General features: G+C 42.4%; 1 protein-coding gene across 1 annotated transcript in view; it reads left to right on the top strand.

Moving 5' to 3' along the window:
* The window catches only part of LOC137655765 (breast cancer type 2 susceptibility protein-like), a 148,474-nt gene that overhangs the window by 76,244 nt on the left and 53,008 nt on the right, over positions 1-19,222 (top strand). The window contains exons 3-4 of the mRNA XM_068389894.1: positions 9,683-9,810; positions 13,409-13,673. Of these exons, the coding sequence (XP_068245995.1) occupies positions 9,683-9,810; positions 13,409-13,673 (393 nt within the window). The remainder of the gene's footprint in view (positions 1-9,682; positions 9,811-13,408; positions 13,674-19,222) is intronic.

Here is a 19,222-nt window from a genome sequence, read left to right on the forward strand (position 1 = left end):
TAGGGGCTTTAGTATACTTTCATACATGTCCCCAATTGCCCTTGTATTGTCTTCTAAGGGGAGACTGACACCTCCTATACATTTTAAGTCGATACTAATCTCTTGACTAGATTTAAGAGCAATTCCCCTTCCCTCTGATTAGCCTAGGCTATCCTCAGTTAGCTCTGCTGTGAACTGAGTTCTGGCAAAATTTACTGGGGTGTTTCATTTCTTTCTCTTAACCACTGAGTCGGTTTTTGAGTTTAGAACGGGACATCAGAGTAAAAGTCTGTGTTAGGCATCTTACTGTCTTGGTGAAATGATTTCCCAAGTCAGGTTAAGTTGTCTTTACAGGAGGCTAGACCTCCCTAGACCATACATGGAGGTTTTTGTATAACAATTCCTCCTTCCTCGGTCTAGCAGATAGTCCTGTGCTGGTAGATCTTAGACCGAAGAAATGATTTCTTCCTTGCCTAAGATCTCTGGTACGAGATTCTGTTCTCTTGCGAGATTGTGTCCTGTGGCTGCTGTCTCACTTGACTAACCCAACCTGGGGAAATGATTTACCCTACTTGAGGTTACTTTATGAGATAAGAATCCTTCAAGTTAGGTAATGTCTTCGGGTATTACCTTACTTATAGGACATTTACCCCTTCCCCGCTGTCTCTTTTGTGTTGGATGAGCCATCACCCTCCCTGGCCGTCATTCTACATTTGACCCTATGAGTAATCTATAGAATTGGCCTGAGGTTCCCTGTCTGCTGCCGGCAGGTACCCTCATATTCATTAGAGTGTTCTTCAGTCCTCCCTTGGACTGCTTTCCATAGCCCATATGGATGGGATATGGTAGGATGGAAACCCGAATATAATTCCCCCTTCCACTTGAACCCTCATTCGGGATGTAGGCCAGCAAGGCTGAGCATTTGCCTTCCTCCATCCTCCCTCTTTCTCTCTGCCTTTCCTTATACTGGGCCGGCCGCTGGCAGCTAGTAGCTGTCGGCGGCCATGTTGGGTGTCTGTCGGCCGGCAGTTGATCTGCCGCCACTTGCCGTGGGTGTCGCTGATCGACGACCCAACGACAATGAACATACTATGACCAGCTGCCGGCAACTAAGTTGTCGGCCGGCAGTCAGCCACCCAAAGTTTAGACAATTGCCGCCGGTTTCCGCCAGGTCCTACTTGATAGAGGGATCCTTCGGCTGCCGGCCGGCAGAGCCGCTGCTGGCGACCTGCCGCCCATTACTCTGAAGACAGTAACTGCTTTCAATAGCCCAGAATAGGTCGGCATATGTCGGCAGGACTGGCGGCATGCCGCCGCCAGTCAGTGCTGTAGCCCAAAAGTTTTTTCCAACCCACAAGGTGCTTCATGGGCAGCCAATTGTGAGACCATCACATATAAGAGAGCGATTCTCTCTACCATTTAATGGTTATCAACCATTATTTTAATCCCCAATATTGAACCTGGAAGATTGTGTTAAGAAGACACTTTATATCAAAGGATATTATCTTCCCCTACAAAATTCATTAAGAATTTAGTGTTCAATATCGGAGGAGGTCTTAGCAATGGGCTGGACAGGAAACACAAGTAGGTGTCTTTCCTATTTTCTAGCTTACTCTATCCAAGCTAATATTATTAAAAATATGTATGCTGAAATCTGAGAATTTCACCGAATACTTATATGCTTTTCTTTCTTTACAGGAGGAGCATCCCGAGTGCGGGAACAACTTTTGTAGGGTCCGTAGTAAGAGCTTCTACGGCCATGACGTGTGCAGGGCCCATGCTCGCTGTGCAGTCACCAAGGGGGCTCTCAAGTACTGGGACCCACAGGTATGTACCGTTTGTGACAAACTTGTGAAAGAGGCTTTTGATGACCAAAAGTCTACTGATTCTAGGGATGCAGCAAGGGACACGCTGCGAAAATGGGTCAGGGGTTTTCAGAAGAACACCTCTGGCCCATACCTTCCTAATGAGAGGATGAGGGATTGTCTTTTCCCTAGGGCATCTGCGGATGCAATCATTCCCCAGGCTCAACCTGAGATTCCCCTTGTTCAGATTCCGGTAGAACCTGACGTTTCGGACGCCTTGCAGGACATCCAATTAGAGGACATGTCTGTTGTCTCGTAGGAGACTGAGAACAATCTCCTAGTGGAAGAACTGGATCAGGAAGATGACGTACCTCCTGAGGCTGAAGTCGAGAAAACCGAAACGATTTCGATATCATCAGCCGCGGTGACTGAGCCGGTGCCTTCGACTTCCTCCACTGCACCCCAGTTAGATTCCATCACGAGTACGTTGCACTCGCTGCTGTCTATGGTGCAGGACATTCAGAAGAAATCGTCCAAGAAAGAAGCTTCTTTTCGGACGGAAATGCATCAGCTAGTTGCAACATGTTTAGCCCCGAAGAAGCTAAACGTCAAGGATCTCCCCGCTTTCTCTGACGTTAACCCATGGAGATACGCAGAGCATATTCCAATGTCGTGGGGGAAGATCTTCCTCTTGTAGAAACTGGGCACTGTCCTAGTAGAGGAAATTGAGTTTTGGCCTAGCAAAGGGTGCTACCCGGATTGCTATGTCCGTCTGAGGACGGAACCTGCATCCAAGGAGGAGACGATTGTCCTCGAACTCACTAAGGCCCAGGCCTTATATACAACTACCTTGAAAGAGAGGGCCTTTACTAGTTCCAAGGTGCCGGCTCTCAGCAAAAAGCACCCGTCCTTTATTGCTGACCCCAAACGTGCTTTCCCCTTTATGGACAAAGGGTTTAAGGCAGTTGAGGCAGGGAAACCTTGCCCTACACTGGAGGAGTGTAGACCCTTTTCCCTCGCTTTTCCATCAGACGATAAAGACTGGAAGGATGTCCACAACACCTTCACAGTTGGGAAGCTGGAGGCAGATATTGCTGGACGACAGTTCAGGGAAGACCTCCCGAAGCTGTCAGATTTTCTCCTGCGCAGGGAACAGGAGACTAAAGAACGTCTTGCTGCTTCCATGTCTCTGCAGACTGGCCTAGAGACCATGGCAAGCATCCCAGACACCCCAGACATGTACATGGTCTTCGCCAAATCTCATTTGGCGACAGTCACCAAGGACTTGTACAATTTTATCAAAGCCCGAAGGGCTTGTAGAGAGTTCGTGTTCGCCTTGGCTGCGGTGAGGCACGAACCAAGGAAGCTGATAGCCTCCAATATCTGGGGAAAAGACCTCTTCCCAAGTGAAGTGGTCAAAGAGGTCGTAGACAAAGCCGCTACGGAGATTAGGAATCTCCTCTCCAAGTGGGGCTTGTCCTCTAAAAGGAAATCTTCCGCTGATGAGGGTCCCCAGCCGAAGAATAAATCAAAACGACCAAGAGGGCCCTCTCGGCCAAAGCAATAGCAACAGCAACAGCTTCCCATGGCCACGGTGCCCCAGATGGTGGCACAACCAACCACCACCTTCCAACTGGTGCCCCAAACGCTGGCGACTCAATCGCCTGTGTTCACCCCAGTATTCGAAAGACAGTCGACAACCTTTAGGCCGAAGTCTCGAGGTTCCTTTCGAGGATCCTCTAGACGCCCCTTCAGAGGTAGGGGCAACAAAGGTGGATGTGGCCAAGGAGGTAAGTCCTCCAACCAGCACTCCAAGTGAGATGCTACAGGTAGGAGGGAGACTTCTCCTCTTCCGGGATCGTTGGACCTTCGATCCCTGGGCCCACAGTCTAATCAAGAACGGAATAGGGTGGAGTTGGAGCTCAACTCCACCAAACTTCCCTCAATTCTTCCAACACTCAACCCCCATACTGGAAGAATATGTTCAGGAACTCCTGAACAAAAGAGTTATACGGAAGGCGAAGTCCATCAGATTCCAAGGAAGGCTATTTTGTGTTCCGAAGAAGGACTCGGAAAAGCTCAGAGTCATTCTGGACTTATCACCACTCAACAAGTTCATAGTGAACCACAAGTTCAGAATGCTGACGCTTCAACACATAAGGACCCTTTTGCCCAAACGGGCATACACAGTCTCCATAGACATGACAGATGCGTACTGGCACGTTCCAATCAACCGTCAAGTTTCCCCTTACCTAGGGTTCAAATTACAGAAAAGAAAGTACGTTTTCAGAGCCATGCCATTCGGTCTAAACATAGCTCCAAGGGTATTCACCAAGCTTGGGAATGCAGTCATTCATCAACTACGCCTAAAAGGAATCCAGGTGGTAGCCTACCTGGACAACTGGCTGGTGTGGGCAGCATCCGAGGAAGAGTGCATGCAAGCCTCCAAGGAAGTGATCCAGTTCCTGGAACACTTAGGATTCAAGATCAACTTGGAAAAGTCTCGACTATCTCCAGCTCAAAAGTTCCAGTGGCTAGGTGTCCACTGGGACTTACAGTCACACTGCCTTTCCATTCTATCAAAGAAGAGGAAAGAGATAGCAGGATCTTTCAAAAGACTCCTTCAATCCGACAGGATATCAAGAAGGCAACAGGAGAGAGTGTTGGGGTCCCTCCAGTTTGCCTCAGTGACAGATCCAGTATTGAGAGCACAATTAAAAGATGTATCAGGAGTTTGGAGAAAATACGCATCAAACGCTCGAAGAGATCTACAAAGACCGATACCAAATCATCTGCGATCACTACTCAGGCCATGGTCGGAGGCCAAGAACCTAAGAAACAAGGTACCCTTGAAACCACCTCCACTGACAGTCACCGTTCACACGGATGCCTCAAAAGAGGGGTGGGGAGGTCACTCTCATCATCGGAAAGTCCAAGACCTTCCACATCAATTTTCTGGAAGCCATGGCAGTTTTTCTCTCTCTGAAGAAACTGGAACTTCGCTGCTCAATCCACATCCGTCTGGTTCTAGACAGCGAAGTCGTAATGAGATGCCTAAATCGACAAGGCTCGAGATCGCCTCACATAAATCAAGGGATACTGGCCATCCTTCGTCTAGCGAAGAAGAAGAGATGGCACTTGTCAGCAGTCCACCTTCAAGGGTTCCGCAATGTGACAGCAGACGCTCTATCCAGGGTCAACCCGATAGAGTCAGAATGGTCCCTAGACGCAAGATCATTCTCTTTCATATTACGCAAAGTCCCAGGACTGCAGATAGACCTCTTTGCAACGAGCGACAACAAGAAGCTACCCCGGTATGTAGCCCCGTACGAGGATCCTCTAGCGGAAGCGATAGATGCAATGTCCATAGATTGGAACAGATGGTCCAAGATTTACCTGTTCCCTCCAACCAACCTTCTGCTGAAAGTCCTTGACAAACTGAGATCCTTTCAGGGGACAGCAGCAATAATGGCCCACAAGTGGCCCAACAGAACTACGCCTGAAGCTGATCCCGTTGCCGGACCCAGTTCTGACTCAGCAAGTGCAGAAATTTACTGTCTCAGCTTCATCAGAGAAAACCCAGAACCTTCATCTCATGATTTTCTCGCCCTAGCTGTCAAGAAACGGTTTGGGATATCTAGAGACAGTATTAACTTCTTAGAAGAATACAAGTTAAAGTCAACAAGAAGACAATATGAGTCTTCCTGGAAGAAATAGGTGGCCTTTGTCAAGGCGAAGAAACCTAAGGAGATTTCTACGGATTTCTGTTTGTCCTTCTTCATCCATCTTCATGAACAAGGTTTAGCAGCCAATACAATTACTACATGTAAATCTGCCCTAGCCAGACCAATACTATACGCCTTCCCGGTAGACTTCTCTAATGAAATCTTCAACAAGATTCCTGAAGCCTGCCCTAAACTTCGGCCTGCAGCTCCTCCAAAGCCCATTTCATGGTCTTTGGATAAAGGTCTTCACTTAGCATCAACCCTGAACAATGAAGATTGCTCGCTGAAAGACTTGACTCAAAAGGTGATATTCTTATTTGCACTAGCCTCAGGAGCCAGAGTTAGCGAAATAGTGGCCCTCTCGAGAGATGATGGCCACATTCAGTGCACAGACAATGGAGAACTGAACCTCTTTCCGAACCCGACGTTTCTCGCCAAGAACGAGCTGCCCACTAAGAGATGGGGTCCCTGAAGAATCTGCCCTCTGAAGGAAGAAGCATCCCTTTGCCTAGTGGAATGCCTAAAGGTCTATCTTCGTAGAACTTCAGACTTTAAGGGAGGTCAGCTTTTCAGGGGAGAGATGTCTGGTTCAACGTTATCCTTGAAACAGATAAGGGCGAAAATCACCTATTTCATACGCAGAGCGAATCCAGACAGTACACCCGCAGGTCATGATCCGAGAAAAGTTGCCTTGTCTCTGAATTTCATTCAGACGATGTCGTTTGAAAGCCTTCGTGCAGATACTGGATGGAAGACATCCAGAGTTTTCTTCAAACACTACGCGAAGCAATTACAGGAAATAAAATTTCATGTGGTGGCGGCAGGCAGTGTTATAAAACCTGCCGCTTGATTACTGCGAAGAACAGTGCACTATTTGGAACTTTTAGTGAAGGGTGTACATGATAGACTCTTAAGGTATATCATGTTGAGTATTGTGTTTTCGTGATGACACTATAGACTGTTCTATCTACACAGGTGACATCAAGCATAATAGACTGACACAAGTGCCAGGCATACTTATATGCACAGCGTTCCTAGTAACAACAGAATACATAGTGAAATTTTATATTTCCCTTAGAGTGGCTACTGTTTCCCTTTCAGGTGAAACTTATTTTGTTTCTGTTATTACTGTTTATGCTTTTATGCAGAATTGTTCAGCGTAAAATGTAATTGAATACAACCATGATTTCTATTTGTGTAATAAACAATAGAAGGAATCTTTGCGTCTCTTTCGCCTCAAATATTCTAGATTAAGAATAAAGTCAGAGCATCCTTGATTCTATTAATATTTAAGAAAGGTTACTACTGTTCCAAGCAAACAGGTAAGAACTGATTGTACTAAACTTTTTATCTTACTGAATTAAGGTTTCCTACAAATATATAAACCTGTCTGTCTCTTTACAACCAGACTCGGGAGGTATCAGTAACCTATACAGATCTATACCATCTAAGTACAAACTATGCTTTACGTATATGATGACACTAATATACAAACTGTTTGCTAGATTGTTCCTTGAATTCACAATCCTCGTGGTTTTTTCCTAGAGTCTATCTAGACTCTTCCCTGTAGTGAGCAGGAAGAACTGACATATTTTATGATCAGTTGATTGATGTATAACGGTAACATCAAGTGTCTCTAGGTCCAGAAGACCAAATAGGAAATGTTTATCTCGAGATAATGGCACTATTGAAAATCCACAGATACATTAATGCTCTGGTAAACTTCCATCAGGACGACATGGCCTGAGCCCAAAAAAACAGATTTTGAGCGAAGCGAAAAATCTATTTTTGGGTGAGGTAGCCATGTCGTCCTGATGGACCCACCCTCTTTTTGACAAAAGGATAATGAATCCCTCCCTGTGGTACTGTATCTGCAACACCTACAAAGCTACAAAGAATGGCTTGGTGGCACCGCGCGGTGGCGATTTGGCGCACTATTTACAGTACGGTAGGAGTGTCGCCTCTTTAACGACTCTCCTTTATTCTTGCCACTTTTCCCCTCGAAGCGGAAACGCTATTAGTGGTGTAGATAGCTATGAGACGTGTCAAGAATACGTCTTCTGATATTACGCGATATCCCTTTTTAAATTTTAAGGGATATTCGCTCCAGGAGTTAGAATTCTGGATACCTTTGGTAAATTCTCTGGGATATATCACTGTAGTCAAATATACCTACGAAGCTACTAATGAAGGAACTTCTATCAGGATGACATGGCTACCTCACCCAAAAATAGATCCGTTTTATAGACTATGATAAATTGTTTGATTCTGTTGAGACTTTGGCACTAACGAAAGCCCTTCAATAAACAAGGAATAGATGAATTGTATGTTAGAATACTTGAAGATATTTATACAGGTAGTGCAGTTATCCTAAAAGTACAGAAGGACAGTGTGATAATTCCAAGTGAGGATTAAGTTGAGACAATACAACCTCATATCTCATAAATTATGCAGTGTGTGCCAATAAGAATTTTTTAAGAATTTAGATTGGGAATATGTAGGAGTTAACATAAATAGGGAATACTTTTACATCTTAAGATTTGTAAATGATATAGTTTTCTTTAGTGAATCATGGGCCGAATTGCAAAAGATGATAGAAAATATGAAAATAGAAAGCTGAAATGTATGCCTGAAAATGAATAAGAGTTAAACTAAAATCATGATCAGTGAAAATGTAGAGACAACATTGTTAATGAATGTACATACTTTGGACCGAGAGTGTTTCCCTAGAACACAAGACCGGAATTAAAAGAAGAATAAGCATGGGATATGTTTGCTTTTATAGTTTTAAATTGAATTAGCATTTATAGTTCATTCATAACAAATGATATCGGAGCAATGATCTTCGTTGTCAGGATGTCAGAAAACCCAAAATCAATCAATCAGAGTACTCACATGTACCTGACGTTGACTAAGATCAATAATTGCTTTCAAGCTTTATGATGCCAGCTAATCGTTCTGCACTTCCAAAGATTTCTAATTCTGACTGCAAGCATCTCAAGTAGATATTTCTATAACTGGGAAAATGAAACTCCTTGACATGCTAAGAGAAGAGAGAAGTTATGATCAGAATGACCAAAAGAATATAAGGACGACAACAAGTGTCATTTTTAACAAGATCGAAAATGTTGGCAAATTCCCACAATTGTTCTGATTTCAATTTTTTTGCTTATGTTATGAAAATATTGTTTTTTCATTTACATTATGTAAGGATATGTTTTCGTTTACATTATGTAAGGATGTGTCTGCAGTGAAAGTAAGCTTTAACTTAAAAGATTTTTAAGAGTGTATAAGAAAAAGTTTTTAAGAGTGTCTAAAGATTTCATAAGAATTTTTAAAGTGTTTGTAAAAGCTTAAATGTATAGATTGAAATTTTATAAAGATAAGAGAAAAAATTATCCTAGATCTCTCTATCTTTTTGGAAGTTTTTCAGGTTCTGTGAGGGCTTCCTGGAACATTATACCCATGATAGCTGAGGGATTACTTTATGTTTAATATATGTACCCTAGATAGGCTTTTAAACGAGAGTAGATTGTACAGCTGTAGTGCATTATTGGCATATATTTCAAGTAAAATTACATTACTGTACAGTACTTAAGGATACATTCCAAGTACTGAACTTAAAGGAGAAAAAGAATTAACATCCGTAAAGCTTAGGGTCCCTTATTATTCACAGACTTTTTCATGTGTAGCGGGGGCTAAAACTCAATACCCACTGACAAGGAAGACTTTGAGTGCAATATCCATGGGTAGTGCGAGGTAAATGTACATAGATACATAGATATACCAACTATAGGTTATTTTTCTATATGAATACTTCTACTAACGGACTTTTTTCCCATTTGTAGGGGGTTAAGCACGGTTGCCTTCTAATTGAAGAGCGTATTATTTAGTTTAAATGATTTTAGATGTTATTTAGTTTAAATGATTTTAGATGGTGTGATACTATGTATTTTCTAGTTACTGTATGTTATTTATTCACCTTTTATTTTTGAGGTTCATTGAAAGCTTAGTCTATAGAACTTATCCATAATTGATGGAACACTTCTTATTTACTATGTTCTCACAAGCTGCAGTTGCCCCAAGTGTTTTTGTTAAGTTTGATTAAAAGGAATCTTTTCTTTATTATGTTTATATACAAGTACTTTTGACTTATTTTTTTAATCTTTATAGTTGAGAATAATGGACACCGATGGGTCCTGTGCAATCCTCTCAGTATGGAGACCACCAGAGGAGCTACAGCAAACTCTATCAGAAGGAAGAATGTTCCGTATATTCTATGCTTGGGCTGCTGGATATAGGTATGGTAATATGCTATTCATTTCATATTTTAAGGTTAAAAGATAAGGCAACACTATAGCTATTTTGTACAGGTACTATATTGTAATGCAAGACATTTTTTGAGAGAATTAGTAAATTAATCTGTTTGGTAATTGAATTAGGATTTATTGTACCTGCCTCCCACTTGTTTATTTTTCTTTATAAAGTAAACATCCATTTACCCAGTACTCAGTCAGACAGTACTCTTAAGCAACAAAACCCAGAAGAAAAATGAATAAAATAATTTTCTCTTGAATTTTGGTTCATATTTGGCTACAAAGCATGTAGAATTGTAGTTGGCTAATGGCATATAGTAATTTGGAGAACACATTATTAGGTATCAGAAAATTCTTGAAAGGACCCGTGTTGTACAGAAATCCCTTGATTGTGGTCAAGTAGTTTGTATTATTGGCCTTGATTATAGTGCTGCCTTTGATAGAGTTTATTTTGAGGCCCTTGTTTTAATATTTAAACAGCTGGGGATATGTTTATCTTAACATTATTAATGTACTTTTTTTGTACAAAGTCACCACCTTAAGAGTCACCAAGCAGTCAGCATGCCTTTCTCAGCTCTTTCAAGAAGTTTACATCTATTATTAAGTTATATAATAGGAATCAAGTATGATTTAGTCATCCACTATTCTTAACATTAACGTAATGGAGGGGTTAAATCTCAAATTTGCTTTCGGTGTTTAGTTTTTTATGCGATCGTCATTTTACGGCGTATGACACCATTCACTCCCAGCTTTCTTGACAGTATAGAGGTCTTTGAATAATTGTATATTAACTACTTTTAGTCTAGCTTAAGTTGCTGACCCCTTTAAAGTGAAGTTTAGGCTAGCGTAGAAAAGTTTATTCTATTGATGTCACTACACAGCTGTGAAACTTGCACAAAGCAAAAAATGCCACTGCAGTGCATGTAATTTTCATGAAGCTTTTGTGCAACGGCCACACAATTATTAGAATTATTCATGAAGGCGAGTCAACCTTTGCTTAAGTGCAGATCCATTAGTCAAAAATTATGTCACACAGAGACAAAGAAACACCCAAGTGAATGATGAAAACAAAGTTATCATTCAACTAAGCCTTGCACAGAATGTAAATTTTTTTGCCTTTGCTAGTTTCCTCAGGTTATATACCATGATTGAAAGGTGGCCTTTCCACTTCAACATTCCTTCATTAAACAACATGTGTTTTTTTATGATATAGAGATTTCGGTATCTTTCCCATGTCAAATGACAATCAACCTGTAAGTATTATCCTTTGCTACAGCTCGCCTGTATAATGTGTGGAAGTACTCACCTATCATCTCAAAAGACATTCGTGACATCGTTGGTGAGAAGGATGAAATTTAATCAATTCTGTTTCTCACCCAGAACATACTTCACAAGGTAACCCAGTAATCTCCATCCACACGACAATGCCTAAATATTTGCTCAAAGTCAGTGACATAGTACCCACTCTATGGATGAGCTGATGGCCTCTGCATCACCTTCCTCATGTATTTAACAAAATTATTGGTTTTATCCATGAGGTAATAAAAAATCTTGGTCATGAAAAAAGTTTAAAAAACCCAAGGATAGTGGTGGGGATAGGGCCCTTCAGTTTAGGGGTAACAGTGGAAGGATGGGCAGCTGGTGGTGTGGTGTCTTTGGTCACCCTTTGGTCACCTAGTTTTTTAGCAGTCAGTTAGGTACTGATATACATTTGAGGCATGAACATTCAATCATTCTTTTGATGCATGCCTTCCTCTGCTGACATGTGGTCACCAGCTTAACCAACTTCAACATTAAGAGTCCTTGCCACAATTATCCCTTTGACACGTTACCACAAACACCCTTTAGCATTTTGATTTTTCTTTTAACTGATAGCAAAACTATTCAACAATAAGTACTTAATAGGATGAAAAATGCCATTGGTATAAGCAAGACAATAGAGCAAACTCTGAAACTCTAATTCAGCACTCTTGTTATGGCTGAGATCTGTGAGGCTGAAGACTTTCTCAGACCTCATAAACACATCATTCTGCTGACTCACAGTCACGCTCTGCAATTTAAACACCGTCCCCATGCATGCTCAGACACCTTAATCCTCTGTCTACATCCAGAAAAAATGGCTGGGATCTTCTTCAAATAATCTTTTTTTTTCACTACAGTATATGAAAATTATTTTCAATAGAGTTGAACTGAATATAATTCTTTAAATGTATAATAAGCTCAATAGAGCTCTAATGGATGATTACTAATATATATAGTCCAGGAATAGACAGGAATTAGAATAAACTAGATGTTATTTTTGGTGAGTGTGTGGGTGTACCTGGTTGGATTTAAAGAACATGGAAGGGTGAGCATGTGGGGTATCAAGTTTCTGTAGCACATGAGAATGGAAAATCTTTTGGAAATGGGTTAAAAAATTGGCCATCTCTAAAAACTGTTGTTTTTAAGAAAAAGTATTCCTTTGAATTATTGGGAAAATAAAAAGGGAAAGATATATTTTTAAAGAGTATGTGTTATTACATGATAGATCGAAAAGTGAGCTGATGGATATATTAGTGAGAGGAGGAGAGGTTAGAATTATATCTGATCATTAGGTTAAAAGGAAAATGAAGATAAATATACATAGAAGTTAGAGGGGAGGTGGTGAAAATAGAGCTTTGAATAAGATTAAGACAATTGGTGGGGTAAGAAAGATGTGGGAAGAGCTTGCAGGGAGTAAAGACAGGGAGACTAGAGTAGTGGGCAGAGATTTTGTAAAAAGTATACTGGAATGTTTTTGTGGTCATGGAAGATGAAGAAGAGGGAATGGAAACAGTAACTCTTGGAATTTGTTAATGTATTTTTGATAAAGGAAAACAAGACTATTTGATGATAGTCACATTACAAAAGAGATCACTTGTAGTTACTTATGGGATGATGAATGTGTTAATCAAGTTAGTCAAGAGGAAAGTGAGAGAGAAAATAAAGATAAATAATTAAAATAGGTGGGAGAAGATAAAAAAGATATTTGAAGAGAGTGAGCTCTTCTGTTGTGAAGAAAGTACAGTAAGAAAGATTAACAGACTAAGATATCTCAGACTGAAGTATGCTCATATAGAGATTCTGTCTAAAGTCAACGTATCATAGCCAAGGATTGATGGAGCTAGTATTTGAAAGGTTTGTTGAATGTTGAAGACAGAATAGAGGAAGAGCTCAATGACACAGGAGTGGGAATGAAATAATGGAATGGATGTGAGATGATAGAGAAAAGACAGTATATGTTGCTATTAAGTTGTTGTATAAGAAATTGAGTGGGGAATGATGTAAACTGGCTGATGTCTGTAGATAGTACACCACAGGTTGGGGACAGTGATAATTTCCCTATTATGAAGTGAATTTGCCTCGACAATATTTGTCTGATAAAAGAATTAAATTCACAAGTTTTCTAAAAGTGATCACTTTACACAATTTAAACTATATTTTTTTTCCCAAAATATTACATAGAATGTTAAATAATCTATTTAGTTGGTGAAATGACTTGAACGTATGTATTGAAATTCATACTTTACTCAACTAAGAAAAAAAAAACTTTTTATTTCAACAGAAGAGATTGTCTTCAGTTAACAGCTACTCGTCAAACACGTTGGGAAGACATTGGCGCAGAAACTGGGCACAGTTTCCCTGACTGTGACCGTCATGTAACACCACTTTGTCTTACATTATCCAAAAATCTACATCCAGTATGGAATGAGGTTGATGTTGTTGGATTAGTATTTAGAATTGATCAGATGGACCAAGGATCACAGTTGGTATACATTGTTGACCATCATTTAAATATCCTCGCTCTCAAGTTTTGGGGTGGTCTTAAGGTAAGTAGTTGGGGTTTTATAAGATAGAATTGAAAGTGAAATTTTGATCTAAAATTAATTAGTCCTATACTTACCTGATGGTTATGTTGCCTTTCTCTCAAAGCTGGTTAGATGCAGAGGGTAAATATTTCCTATGTTATTCCCTTGTAATTGGAGTAGAGATTATATTGCATTATGAGGCAATACTTGCACCTGGCTATATCAGATCTCCTTTAACTTTGTCTCAAAGTCAAAATTAACTCAATTGCTGACATCACTATTTATTGATGCAGCTGGGACTGTGTATACAAATATTCAAGGGAGTGTAGAAATGAATATTTTTTTCATTAAAAAATCTGTTGATTGCATGATGTATGTGTAGATGATGCTAATCTCTGCATAAACTTTGTCCCTGAATATACGCATCTGGTTGCTGAATCAATTAATGGAGATCCAGCTAGAATTAGGACATGGTACAAAAATGGGGGGGAGGTTGAAGTTATATCCTTACAAAATTCAAAGTTAGATTCTCAGCAGGTTAAGAATAGTGTTTCTTCAAGATGCAGATCTTTGTATTGAAATTGTCTCCAACTGTATAGCCTACAACTCATTTAAAATTCTAGGTGCAATTCTTGATCGCAAATTTACTTTTGAGAAGCACACCCTGTCTGTTTTGTCTTTAATTGCACAAAATCTGCCATAATGAGAAAGTCTAAAGATTTTTGGCAATCAATATATCCTAATTCTTTCATTCTATCATGTTTGGAGTATTTTTCTCCTGTCTAGTCTTCAGCTGCAGACTCTCGTCTTAATTTGTTCAACAAAACTTTCAATCTTTTAAATTCCTTATTCATGATCTGGATTTTAATCTAGGGCAAGGTCATTTGGTTAGTTTTGAATGTTTTTTTTTTTTTTATAAATCTGACCACCTTTTATATTCAGATCTACCCACACTGTACCTTCTAGTATGCAGTACTGTACTAGGTATGCAGTCTGGTTTTCTCCATCATACAGATCAATACAACACAGTATTCTTGAAATTTTATTCAGCTCTGACCAGATTGTAGAATTATTTAACTAATCAGGCAGTTAAATCAGTGGAATTTCAGTTTTTTTGCAAATGCTTGAACATGTTGATAAAGTTCTTGTTTCATAATTTGTATATGATGGATCTCTTCAAAAGATGTTGCTGATCTTTAGGTATTTTATATTTGTTCCGATGCGATATACAAACCTCGTAATCATTTAATATAGGAATTTGCTTTAGCTCAGCTGAAACAGCCGAAGAGAAAGAAAAACAGGCAGTTGTGCTGATTGGTTGGCTGGCGGCATGGGGTGGAGCTTATCCCCCCCCCCCCCTGCCAGCCCGCTTTCCTCATTCACTCGCTTCGGCTCAATGTGGATGGTTGCCTACTCTCCGCTCTCTACGCTACAGCCTTTTGCCTTCTCTTGTGCTTGTGTACTAGTAATTGGTCTTTGTTATGAAGGAGAAAGTTACTCTTTAAAATGCGATGTTGTGCAGGCCGTGGCGGGCGTTGCAGTGTGTGGCGTTCGTCATCATCTGTAGACCCGCACACGCTCTGCTCGACATGCAGGGGAAAACCTTGCTCTGAAGGTTCTCCTTACCGTAGTGTGAATCCTGGCCGCCATTTTGGGAAGCCTGGATTTACAGCCTGTCGGGATTTTCTCGGGTTTCACCTGGGGAGAGGTTGACCATAGCGCTCCTGCTATTTTGCCGATCCCGAGAGACCCGATAGATTGCTGTTACCGATGACGACAGGTTACCCGGCAAGAAGGGGGAATTTTAGGTCTCTCAGATTATCAGGTAAGCTTGACTTACATTTGTTAAGACGCCGTTTAAATATGGCGGACGAGCTTCAACAACATCATTTGAATGATACGATTGTTAATGAACACATGAATGTAATCGAGTTTGTAACAGGGTTGCCAGGCTGGCCTTTTTAAGCTAAAGACATCAAATTTGGCCTTTTTTTATTTGAAATTGGGTAGCCTTTAGCAATATCATTAAAGGTTGGCCTCAAAGGCTATACCTTTGGCCTTTTTAAGCTTCTTAAAGCTGCAGTTGATCAAAGCTGGCCTTTTCTCACTTAGGAAACCTGGCAACCCCGGGTTGTAACTTTATCAACTCCCATGTTCACTGATGCCCCTGTTGTTGTTGACTATGTACCTGATAAAGCAATTGTTCCTGGCAAAAGGCAAACTTTTTCCAAGGGTAAAATAATTGCAGGACTCCCTGTTAAAACAAGGGAGAGTAAGGTTTTAATCACTGAGATTTCTTTAACGACTGATGGCAAATCCTTTACAGCTTTGCCCGCAAGTCAGTTATAATTAAAATCTGCCAAATTTTCTGCTGATAAGCAGTTAAAAGTGAAATCTGCCAAATCTCCTGCTGATAAGCAGTTAAAATTAAAATCTTCCAAACTCCTGCTGATACAATGTTTTTCAGGTTCACCATGCTCACCGACCACGGCTCTTCCTACAGACATGGCTCAGGTTGTTCATCCTCGTCCAGTGTCGTCTGCTGTTGCCTCGACCAACGTTCCAGCAACTCGGAGGGGGCACAAGAAGAGGAAGCCTAGGCGGTATTCCTCTTCTAGTTCCTCCTCCTCTCTCCTCCTCCTCCTCTTCGTCTTCATCTTCTGACTCTGACTCTTCTCCCCCAGGGGAAAGAGGAACGGGAAGTAGAGGAAAGTGAAGAGGGCCAGGAAGGCCAGTCGCAGTCGAAGGGACATGGCGCCCCGAGACACCTCTTCTCCTCCGGAGAATGAGGGCGATATGCGAGATTCCCATGTTCCCCGTACTAGTGGGATTGTTCACGGCGAATCTCGCGCAAGGCCTCCATGCACGACAACCGCGCTCGAGGGCGTAGGTATCATCTCTCAGAGCATGGTGACGGGGTCCTTGAGCCCCCGATCTACTGCTCAGACTCAAATTCAACAGCTCTTGAGCGTGGAAAGGATAGTCCTGGCTTTGGCACGAGAAATCTCAGCTGTGGTCTCTCGTGAAGAATCCGCGGTTTGCACGACTACCTCCACGGGGGTAGCCACGCAGACCAGCTCAGCGACTCGTGTCGCATGAGCAGGGAGCAGGCCCAGACAGTCGCGCACTAGACCCACGCGACTCGGGCCTGGCATGGAGCTACCTCGTGGCTCAGCCCGCGGCATGGGGGCCGGTCGTGCACAATCAAGCTAGCTCTCGCGCTTATCATTCATGATGCAGTCCATGTTTCCTGGCCATGTAACAGGTGAGGCCGCACGCACCACTCGCGTGACTAACCTGTCTACACCTTCTGGTGTGAGCACTGCAGTTCCCAGCAACCCCGCTCGCGCTCAAGCTCCTTTGGGAGCTTCGTGGGGCTCGCAGCGACCAGTCACGCACTCAGTCGCAGTGGGAACCTTGATGCATTCCGTCGGGGATGAACCCTGCCAGGGTCCTTCCTTTACTCCTGAATACACGCCTGGTTCGGTCCTAGGACCAGAGCAAGGGTATTCATGGGGGATGTCATCACCCGTGCAGCATGTCGCTTCCCCTACACTTACGGATGTAGCGGGACCGAGGGATTAGCCACTTCCACGGCCTTCACCGGCCGTGGAGACGGAAGATCCCGAGGTGGAGTCGTAGTTCCTAGAGGTCATTAACCCCATACGTGAGATTAATGGCTTCAGGGCTCCTCCTGCGGTAGCGTCTGAGATAAGTGTACAGCCTTGGAGATCCTATGTGGAGCTCCCAAAGGCAGTTCACGGCCCCTCACACTACCCTGGTTGAGACAGGCTGCTCGAGCATTGGACCGAGTGAGTGACCAGATCGCAGGACCTGGTGACTCGCTTAGGCAAAGGTTCGAACAAGCTTCTCCCTCAACCACTCCAGCGACAGAAGAGGTACTATGTCACAGAGTCTTCTGTGTCTTGTCCTCTCCCTCTCAACCCCGCGGTCGGAGCTCTTGCTGAGAGTTCCTCGGTCAAGAGCTTGAAATCCCAGAGAGTGGGCTTCTCAGCTTCTGAGATTTCAACTATGGAGTCCATCTTTGTAGCTGCTCTCAAGGTTGCTTCGTGGTACAGCCACAGTGTTCTCTCTGGACACCAAGCTCGCTAAACCCGAAAACATGGAGCAGTACAAGAACCTGGCTTTGTCTGGTGGGAAAGCTGTTGCTTTTCTCTTAGACCAGCTTGCTACCCAGTATGCCAATCTGATCCTCAAAAAATGTGAGGCAGTAGCCACTCGTTTGGCGAGATAGATTGGTTTAGGAGAGGCCCTGGCACTCAGCAACTTTCCTATTAGAGCTGCAACTTCTCTCTTTCCACCAGAGGAAGTTCGGGCCGCGCAGGATATATGGCGCCTCGACTCGAAGGACTCCATTATCCACCAGGCGCAAGCTGGGAGTTTCAAGGGACCTGGTCCCGCAAAACCGTCCACAGCCAGGCCGAGTCAGGCCAAGCCCACGGGAATTGGCAAGAGTACCGCTGGTCGTGCTCCTGCTGCTCCTGTGCAGCTGAGACCTGCTCTTTTTCAGAAGGGTTCTGCCCCCAAACAGACCTTTCAGCCTCCCTCGGGAGCTCCTCCACATCGGGGAAAGAACAGGGGCAAGCAAGGGAAAGGGAAACGCTGAGATTGGCTTTCCACTTCCCATGCTGCGGAGGGTAGGAGGATGCCTATCGCGCCTTGGGAGATGTGGCAGCACCTCAGGGCCGAGGAATGGATAGTGTGAACCCTTCGTGAAGGGTACAAGCTCTCATTCGTGCTTCATCGCCCCCTCCCCCCCCCCCATCCTCCACTCCAATAGCGTTCCACACATATGCTCCAACATCCCTGAAGGCTCCGGCCTTGGAGGTGGAGGTCCATGAAATGTTGGAGAAGGATGCACTAGAAGTCATACATGATCAGTCACCAGGAGGTTGGAGACCGATCATCAAACTTTCGCCATACTTTCCATACTTTGAGGCTCACTCTGCATCCCCGATGCCCTATGGATTGTGCGACAACTGCTAAATAGCCTGAATCTTTCCAGGACTGTGTACTACATTTTAAGTTATCAGTTCCCCCTTCCTGGAAACTTCCAGAGTTCGTCATCTGTAATTATTTTGCCAGCAATAAAGGCAACATGGTAAATGATGACGTGTGATCTACGTTTTTGGAACGTGCAAAACATCATAGGGACACAGGATTTATATTTATAGTAGGCTCCAAATCCAGAGCTGGCATAGGATATGGTTTGTACAATTCTTCTTCTAGCTGTAAATGTGCACTCCCTTTAACAAATTCTATCTTGACAGTAGAGCTGTAAGGTATTTTGACCACAATTGAAAAAAAATAGCAATAATGAAAGAGGGTGATTGTCGAGTTATGGTCTTTAGATTTTATATTCCATGAACTCTGGTTCTTTTAAAGATATATTTGATTGTTAATTTTTAAGTTTCGTTGTTTAATATTTTAATATAAAGGTATAACATGAAAAATTCTATTAACTTAAAATATATTTACAAACTGAAACAAACAAATTAAAATATATTTTCAAACTGAAACAAACAAATTAACAAACTTCATGTTTAACA

The sequence above is a fragment of the Palaemon carinicauda genome, chromosome 16, assembly GCF_036898095.1.
Source record: "Palaemon carinicauda isolate YSFRI2023 chromosome 16, ASM3689809v2, whole genome shotgun sequence".
In the NCBI taxonomy this organism is placed as follows: domain Eukaryota; kingdom Metazoa; phylum Arthropoda; class Malacostraca; order Decapoda; family Palaemonidae; genus Palaemon; species Palaemon carinicauda.